We start from the raw sequence: 9,455 nt of genomic DNA on the forward strand, positions 1-9,455 counted from the left end.
GGTATTAACAGATAAAAATACTGTCAGAAATTATTTACTCTACCTATTACGTATGCTAATGTAACCATTAGATGCAAATAATATATACTTTATTAATAATTAACGTTTAGTTATTTTCACATTTAAGTTTAATATATGAATCAAATTAGAGAGAACAAGCTAAGGGAGACAAAATTGAGACGTAAAAGAAAATGAAAGAGAAATTGACGAAGGAAGAAGAAGAGGAGGAGGAGCCTCTAAGCCCGATGGCTCGTCTATTCCAATCGACAATTGCATTATCACGATGATCGGTTTCAAAGCCAAGATTAATCCTGACATCATTTTAGATGACTTGAAGCATAACGTTTCCAAGCATCCTCGTTTCTGTAGTAAACTGGTAATTGCTACACACACACACATACACATGTTTTACTTAGGATTTAACATTTTTTTTTTTTTTTGTAAACTGTATGCATTGTGTAAAATTTTGTAGTCAGATGATGGTGCTAGATGGATGAAGACCAAAGTCAATGTACAAGACCATGTGTTTTCACCAGACATAGACCTACAAGAGATCAACGAAGATGGAGATGGCTTCGTCGATGACTATTTCTCGCGGTTAACGCTGAGTCCTCTCGATAAATCGAGACCATTGTGGGATATTCACATCCTCAATGATCGATGATTGCTTTAACAAAAAAAAAAAAAAACATCTGACGCTGAAGCGGTCGGGGTAATGAGATGTCATCATTCTTTGGCAGATGGAATGTCCTTGATGTCTCTCTTGGTGTCTTGTACCCGAAAAACATCCGCTCCTGAGGCATTTCCTACAATGTAGATGCAGTTGGCGCAGTAGAGTGTTGTTTCGAACGAGGACCTGCTGGGTCACAGGACTCTGTATCTAAGAACAGACAAGTGGAGATTGGCAAGGAAGCACAACTGACGTGGCAAGTCCGGTTTGGATGGAATAAGAAGATAAAGCAGAACTGGGAGAGAAGATATCTGGAGAATATCGTTCGCGATGGTTAAGGAAAGTGAGATTGTGGCAAACAAGAAATTGCCTTACTTGAAGACTTGAAGATCTTTTTAGGGTTTTAGGGTGATCGAATATAAAAGATCTAGGGTAATGTGTGGTAGGTTTTTTCTTGAACACTTGAAAAAACCTTTTGCGTGAGATTGTAACTTCAAGGCTGATCAAAGAAAGCTAAGAAGGTGAGTGTTGGATAATTTTCTTAGATCTATACTGGTGAGAGTTTAGATAGAGAAGAGAAGTGTGTTTAGATTTATTCTTGTAACGGGTTAAGAGTTTAATAAGAATAAATAGTAAAAGTGTTCGCTTGGCGTTTTCCAAGCAGAAGATTGTGGTGTTATTCCTCTATACCTTTACAATTGGTATCAGAGCAGACACCTGATAAAAGTCTGCTTGTCTTTTCAACATGTGAGATCTTGTGACAAGAGGTTTGGAGAAACCACAAGCTTTTGTTGCGATACTGAAAGCTGAAACTAGATCCAGAGCATTATGGGCATTGGAAGGTGTCGGTCAAACATGCCATTCAAGGTATCAACATGGAGGCCTGGTTTGCTGTTGAAGATGGCTGGACCGAACCAATGGTGAAAAATGACAAGGGTGAATCGATGCTTAAACCTCGGAAGCAGTGGACTGCAGAAGAAAAAGCTGAGGCTAAGCACAACTCCCAAGCCGTGTCGGTGATTTTCAACTCCCTGCCACTGGATCAGTTCAATAGTGTCCAAGGTTGTGTGTCTGCGAAAGAAGCTTGGGATATCCTCCAAGTTACCTTTGAAGGAACTAGCAATGTAAAAAGGACACGCCTGGACAATCTGGCTTTAGATTTCGATAATTTGTCGATGGAAGAAGGTGAGACCATTGCGAGTTACATCAGTCGGTTGAGTGCTATCGCAGATGAAGCTGTTATCATGGGAAAACGTTACAAGGACAAGACGCTGGTGAAGAAATTTCTTAGGAGCATTCCAGACAAGTTTCAACCACATCGATCTGCCATTGATGTTTCCTTTAACTCAAATGATTTGAAGTTCAGTCAAGTTGTTGGGATGATGCAGTCGTTTGAGATGCAGCTGAAGAAAAAAGAACATCGCGCTGAATGATCATTTGCTCTAAAGGCTGTTGAAACGTCGAAAAATGCTGAGACACAAGATACTGCAGATGAAGAAAAAGTTGGGTTACTTGTTAGGAAATTCTTCAAGAAGATGGAGCGTGGTCAACACTAAAGAATGAGCTTAGCGGCTCTATACTCAGCTTCAGTGGAGCTTCGAGCCACAGAGTCCTGTTTCTGAGATGCCCAAGAGATCAAATTGGTACCAAGGTAAGAACAATATCCGCCTGTTGATCTGCTTGTTTCTGCACAACCACCATGGTCACTGTCACTGTAAATCCTTATGGTGCTACTTGTGTTCTTGTTAAAGTTAAGCCCCATTGTAGTTGTACCTTTTATGTAGCGCAGGATCCGTTTGAGAAGATGAAAATCAGCAAACTTCGGAGCATGCATCTTCTGACACACAAAATTCACCACAAATTGAATGTCGGGTCTTGTAAGTGTCAGGTACTGTAGCTATCCTGCCAAACTTCGAAAATATGATGGATTTGTGAATGTTTCCTTGTTCTTATCTCTTGTGTTTTTTAGTTGTTCATGCAAAGGTGTTGCAATAGGAGAGCACTCACTCATAGCTGCAATAATCAACAAGTCTTCTGCATACTTTTGCTGGGATAGAAAAAGACCTGAAGGATGAAAGTGAGCCTGAATTCCGAGGAAGTAATGCATTTGACCCAGGGCTTTCATGCGGAACTGGGTGTTGAGAGAGTCTAGGAAGGTAGTCATAGTCGTGTAGCTGTTTCCTGTGATGAGCCTGTCATCCACGTAGAGCAAAAGTACAATGACTGCTCCATCCCGTTTGTAAACGAAGAAAGATGGATCTGGTATGCTATAGGCAAACCCAAATTCCAATAGAAAAGTGCTGAATTGTCGTACCAAGCTCGCGGGGCTTGTTTCAACCTGTAGAGTATTTTTTTCAGTCGACACACATGGTTTGGTTTTTCAGGATCGACAAAACCAGCTGGTTGTTTCATATACACTGTCTCTGTGAGATCTCCATGAAGAAAGGCGTGTTCAACATCCATTTGTTTTATATCCTAACCCATTTTGATGGCCATATCCAAGACAGCCCTGACAGTTGTTGTGCAAACCACAGGGCTATATGTTTCCAGGTAATCAATTCCTTCTTCTTGATTAAAACCTTGAGCAACCAATAGAGCTTTGAGTTTCTGTAATGATCCATCAGCATTTCTTTTTGTTCTAAACACCCATTTACTTCCTAACACATTCATGTCTAGTGTAGAAGGTGTCAAATCCCAAGTATTTACTGCTTTGCAATTACCCATTTCTTTTCCCATGGCTCCATTCCAACCAGGATGTTTAAGAGCTTCAATTACTGTTTTTGGCTCTGGATGAGATACTTTATGAGACAATAAAGCATATCTCGTATTTGGCTTTCGTATCCCATCTTTTAATCTTGTTGTCATTCCGTGAGTCGATTGAACTTGTTTTAACAAGTTCTACTTGTGATGATTTTGCAGAGACCTGAGAAGACTGATCAGATGACACATAAGAAGCCGAGGATTCACCTAATCCTTGAGTTGGAGTACTTGAACCGGAAGAGTAATCTGAGGTAGATGTGTCTATTCTTGCTGAGTCTTGTATTTCATGAGTGCTTGTGGTAGATACCTGAGTTTGATCTGGTGTATTGTTGACTGTAGGTGTTGAAGATGGAGTTGAAGTCACAGGAGAGGTGCAAGTTGGAGTCACTGGAGAAGTATGAGCCACTGATGAGTCAGAGCTAGCGATGTCTTGCAGAGGAGTGTCCGTCTTGATAGGAGAAGGAGGACAACTGTTGCCAATAGAAGTAGGATCAAAGCCTGTCGTACACTCAGTTCTATCCTCCACTCCTTCAGTGGACACAACCTGAGACCTTGTGCTTGGCAATGGCGGAAAATCATGCGGTGAGAACAGTGATTTATTCTTTTGTTGTTCACCGCTTGTTTCCACTAACTCATGTATCTGATTCATACTTTGATCTTGTTGAGGATAACTTTTGTGCCATGCATCCATGAGAAGAGTACATCTTTGAGAGTTACCAGCCAAAAAGGAAAAAGGGAAGACATCTTCGTCGAAGATGACATGTCTGCTGATATAAACGCGCCATGTGGAAGGTAACAAACACCTGTAGCCCTTATATTTTTCATTATATCCCAAGAACACACATTTCAAAGACCTTGGATCAAATTTTGTTGCAGCATAGTCACGAAGAGTCGGATAGCAAGCACAACCAAACACTCTGAGGGCAGTATAGTTATGAGCTCGACCTGTCAAAGCTTCATAGGGACTCTGATTCTTGTCCAACGCAGTGGTAGGCAGAAGATTGATGAGAAAGTTAGCCGTGTAGAATGCTTCTACATAGGATTTTTGTGTGTCTATCCTAGCAGATTCAATTAACCTTAAGCAGTTGTAATACTTAAGGTGTCAATCCAGTTGGGAAACTTAACTAACAATTAAGATGCAATCAAGATATCACAAGTTAAGCCAATTCAATAAGCTTGTTTTTATCTAACAGTCCTAGAATGATCATAATGAAAAACGGAAATGTGTTCTAGAACTAGAAACGAGAATGTATGACAAGAAGCGAAAATGAATGAAAACAAAAACGAGTCTAAGCATGAACTAAATAGCAAGAAGTGAAACAGTCTCAAGAATACAATAAAAATCAGAAAGAAAGAAGTCCTAAGGATGGGGGTAATTGATGTTGGTGGATTATCCTAGTCTATAGAGTGTTTAACATGCCACAAGCAAACTATCCCTAAACAATGAACATCACGACTTCGCGAATCCAATCTCTTGACATAAGCTACTCAGACTCAACCACTTCCAAATCTAGCTCTCGATAGAGAAACATGATCAAGCGTGGCATGACAAACAAGTTCATTCACGTCAACAAAGATCCTAGACAACTAATCTCTTAGGCTAGGAACGTACTAGTTGGTCAGACATTTCATCGAACACCTTTTGGGTGCGGAAATGTCTAAGACCTAGTTCCAATTGATCATAGAGAAACTAGTATTTCTAACTCTAGTCCAGAAGGGATCATACAAATCAAAGCTTAAACACTCTACATCCTAAGATCCTCCACCTAATTTATCCCATCCTCAAGAACTACTACACTACTCAGATCCGAAAATCATCATCAAGGATGCAAACCCAGAAAACATTGAAACAAGCATTCTTAGATAGATAAAAATTAGATGAACAAGTTTGTAGAAGAAATCAAATGCAAAAACTCAATGAATTAAAAGATATTTGTATACAAAGTTTGAGAACGTTTTAGGAGGCTAGGTAAAACCTTAAGAACAAAATGAGATAAAAGATAAGATGTCTTAGCAAAGACTTAACAAAATGTATATATAGTAGTCCAACATGGAAAACCCTAAAACTTAAAACGACAAGGTAAAGCGTCGGTTCGGTAATCTCCTGAAGAGTGTGAAACCAAACGTCTTTCTTCCTGACATGTGCGATCGAGTTCGTGCGCATCGAATGGAATGCAATGTCATCATGGCTCGGACGGACGCTAGGGAGCATGGCTCGGACGGACGCGCTGGGGAGCATGGCTCGGACGGACGCGCTGGGGAGCATGGCTCGGACGAACACGCTNGCTGGGGAGCATGGCTCGGACGGATGCGCTGGGGAGCATGGCTCGGACGGACGCGCTAGGGAGCATGGATCAAACGGATGCGCTGGGGAGCATGGCTCGGACGGATGCGCTTCCAACGTCTCCTCAATACCTGAAATACTCCGAAATGCACAATGTATGCAAAGATGATGCAAAAACTACCGAGAAATGCAAAATGAAAGAAAAGAGTAGAAAATGATGCAAACCAATGAGTTATCCTAGCTAAATGAATGATAAATATATGCTAAGGAGAGACAAAATATAGACATATCAGTACTTTTCCTTCAAACATCATGGATAATCCTAACTCAACAATATGTTTATGCTTTCTTTTTGCTAACCCATTTTGATGTCGTGTGTGTGGACAAGATATAAGCTGTTGGATTCTGTTTGCATGCAGATGAGTCATAAACTGCTTGCTAGTGAACTCACCACCACCATAACACTGAAAGGTACCAATCTTGCGTTGATATAAATTTTCCACAAGAGCTTGAAAACCATAGAATGTTTGTAGAAAATATGACTTGAGTTTGAGAGGATGGAGCCAACAAAATCTTGAATAGTTATCAATAAAGATCACATAATATTTGAAACCTTGAACTGACATTATTGGTGAAGGACCCCATAGATCACAATGAATTCTTTCCAGGAGTCTAGTTGATACAAAAGTTGAAGCAGAAAAAGGTAATTTAGCACTTTTCCCAAGTTGACAGGCTTCACAGATCTTGGTAGTACTCTTATTGTTGATAACTATAGCCTTTATTGCAGATAATTGCTGGAGAACTTGCATATGTGGATGCCCCAATCGTTTATGCCAAATATCTCCGGTAGTTGTTTGTTGTCTTGACGAGAAATTGACTTGGAATGAAGCTCCACCACGTAAGTTTCCCAGTGTATAAAGCCCATTACTGTGTCTGCCCTTTGTTAACAACCCCCTTGTTGCCTTATCATAGATACACATATCAACATAGTCAAATTGAAAGCTACAAGGATAATTGGTGCAGATGATAAGGAGAACTGGTCACATGAGAGGTCGCACCAGTATCAGACACCCATTCACTTCCATTTTGATCAGTGACATCTGTTATCCGAAGAGCAGCTAACGCTTGAGGCAGATTGTCAAACTGATAGCTGTTATCGAACCTATGCTAACACTTTGAAGCAGGGTGGCCTGGTTTACCACAGATTTGACAGATCACCTTGGTAAGTCCGCTTACGTCTTGAGAAATCTGCTGGTGAATCCCACGACCTTTTGTTGTAAAGTTGTTTCTTCCACGATTACCACCATTTCTTGAGTTTCCCCTTCGTCTGTTGTTGTTGTTGTTGTATCCGGAGGAACATGGGGCGATTGGGTTGAAAGCCATGTGTGGAGAAACCTCTGAACCACTACTGTAACTTGCAAGACGGTCAGAGTAGCTGGTAAGGCGTGAGACCACATCATCTAAAGTCAGGGAAGGTTGAGTATCCATGGACCCTTCCACTGAGGTCTTGATAGGTTCATACTCTCTACCTAGACCTTTCAAAGATCTTCATTTGTTCACTAACCGGACTACCTATTGAGGCAAGTTGTTCGCAAACTCTCTTTACCTCCCTAAGATAATCATCCATTGATTTGTTTAACTTTTCGACAGTTTGAAGCTTATGTTACAATTCAAAATGTCGTGAAGCTGATACCTTATTGAAATGTTGTGCTAGAGCTGACCAGAGATCTCTTGCAGTGGTGGTATGAACGACATCACGAAGAATATCTTCAGAGAGAGATCCAAGCAACCATGCTCGGACAACCTGATCTTCTCTATCCCACGACAGGAAGTCAGGGTTTGGGACATAACCGACTTGACCGTCGATAGCAGGGACTGGTATGGACGCTAGCGGTTGAATGAAATCACCATTGACGAAGCCGAGAATATTTTAACCTGAGAAGAAGGACTCGAACTGAGTTTTCCAAAGAAGGTATTTCTTCTCCGTTAGTTGCACAGTAACACAATTTGAGATATGAAGTGCAAGAGGTGAATAAAGTTGGATAACTTGATCCATGGCTCTGATACCATAAAGAATGAGCTCAGCGGCTCTTTAGGTAAGAAATATTTTACACTTTATTTCCTTGACTTGATAAGTTACATCACTTGTTCTTTTATAGTCATTACAGTCCTAGGGTTTTCTCTAGAGACACATCATCAATCCAATCATTAGTCACATGAGTCCAAACACTGAAATTTGTTCTGCAGTAGTATTGGCTCTGTTACGGTCCATCGTTCCTTTTGTTTTGTTGACTGTTTTGTCTATATGCACATGTGGAGTTAGCCGTTGGAACCTTGGAGAAGATGGAACCGAAGTGAGCTTTTCTCTGTTGGACTAATTTGGGGAAGCCTTGTTGATCTTGACGTTAATGGGCTTTTTAATGGGTTTGTGAGAGATAGAGCCCATTAACCCTTTAATTTCTTCATTCTTCGAAGAAGCCTTTTCATCTTTTTTCTTCAGCGTGTTGCTTCGATTTCTTTCCTGGTCCAATTCACTTGCGATCTTGACGGAGGAAGTCGGAGCTGTTGGATTCCTCCTGATAGTAACTACGTCACCTTAGCTTTTATTCCGTTCTCGATCAGTTTAGAAACCGATCCATTGGTTCCTCTATTGAAAGCTAAATCAATAATGGATCGAATGAAGCACTCTTTTTTTGCGGCTGTGCATTATTCAATCATCAACGTCATCCTTAATATTTTCGGACCTGATGCTAAGGTATATATTGTGATAACAGAACTCAAGGTTTGTTTGCGTTTCAATGTAAGGACGACATTATTTCCTCATACGACACTCATGGCATTGTAGGTAGTCAAACGAACATTTTCGAACACAACAACAATCTTATCAAACATCGTTGGCCCTGTTGAAAAAGTTAGTTTACACGGCAATCATATAACTTACATCGCTCTAAGTGCCTATGGACACTCGCAAGTACGTGTTTCTTCACAATAATTGAATTGATAAGTTTTGAAATTAGTATTCGTGGAGAGAGCTCTTTTCTATATTTCTTCTTACTAGTTAATATCCATATATGTAATGTGTTTGGTAGGCATTGGGGATACATTTCATAAGTTAACGCTGAGAAGATGGTAATTTCGATAGCCGTTGATCCTGCGGTCATACCAGATCCTCACAATATTTGTGATAAAATGGAGGAGTCTTTGAAAGCTATGAAAGACGCTCTATAGTGATATGATCGAATTGTATAGTACATAACTGAAGCTACTAATCTCCATCTGTTAAAATTTGATATATGCATGGGTGATTGTGTAATTAAGTGTGAAATAAATTTATGTGTAAAAGTTTATATTGTGTGTGCAAACCTATAAATATCGGTATATTGTAACAAAAGCTTTCATCTTTTCATTTTCTCTTCTTCCCACAAAGTTTATTCTCGTTCTGATTTGTTGCTGAGTACGTTCTCACAAACTTATTCAAAGATGAAATTCGCTTTCGGAAGTGAATTAGTATCTATTAAAATGTCTAGTGAAATCTACCAAGTAACTAAAAAAATATCATCTTAACCTAACAAAGTCATCGACCTGCTCAAGAAAACTTATAGTCTTACAATTTTCATATATATGTATCGATATGTCTAATTGTTATAATAACATCGTAAGGTATTAATTCAGAGTAATTATGGAGGGACCATAGTACATAAAAGAAATGGAAGAATCCACAGTGTGACAAAACATAAGAGT

General features: G+C 39.9%; 1 protein-coding gene across 1 annotated transcript; it reads left to right on the forward strand.

Annotated features, from left to right (window-relative positions):
• LOC104728845 lies at positions 1,546 to 2,103 on the forward strand. The gene has a single exon (XM_010447776.1). The coding sequence runs from the start codon at positions 1,546 to 1,548 to the stop codon at positions 2,101 to 2,103; it is 558 nt and encodes a 185-aa protein (XP_010446078.1).

This window comes from Camelina sativa, chromosome 11 (assembly GCF_000633955.1).
Source record: "Camelina sativa cultivar DH55 chromosome 11, Cs, whole genome shotgun sequence".
Taxonomy (NCBI): Eukaryota; Viridiplantae; Streptophyta; class Magnoliopsida; order Brassicales; family Brassicaceae; genus Camelina; species Camelina sativa.

Coding starts and splice junctions, on each gene's coding strand:
- LOC104728845 (XM_010447776.1), top strand. CDS start 1,546: ATGGAGGCCTGGTTTGCTGTTGAAGATGGCTGGACCGAACCAATGGTG.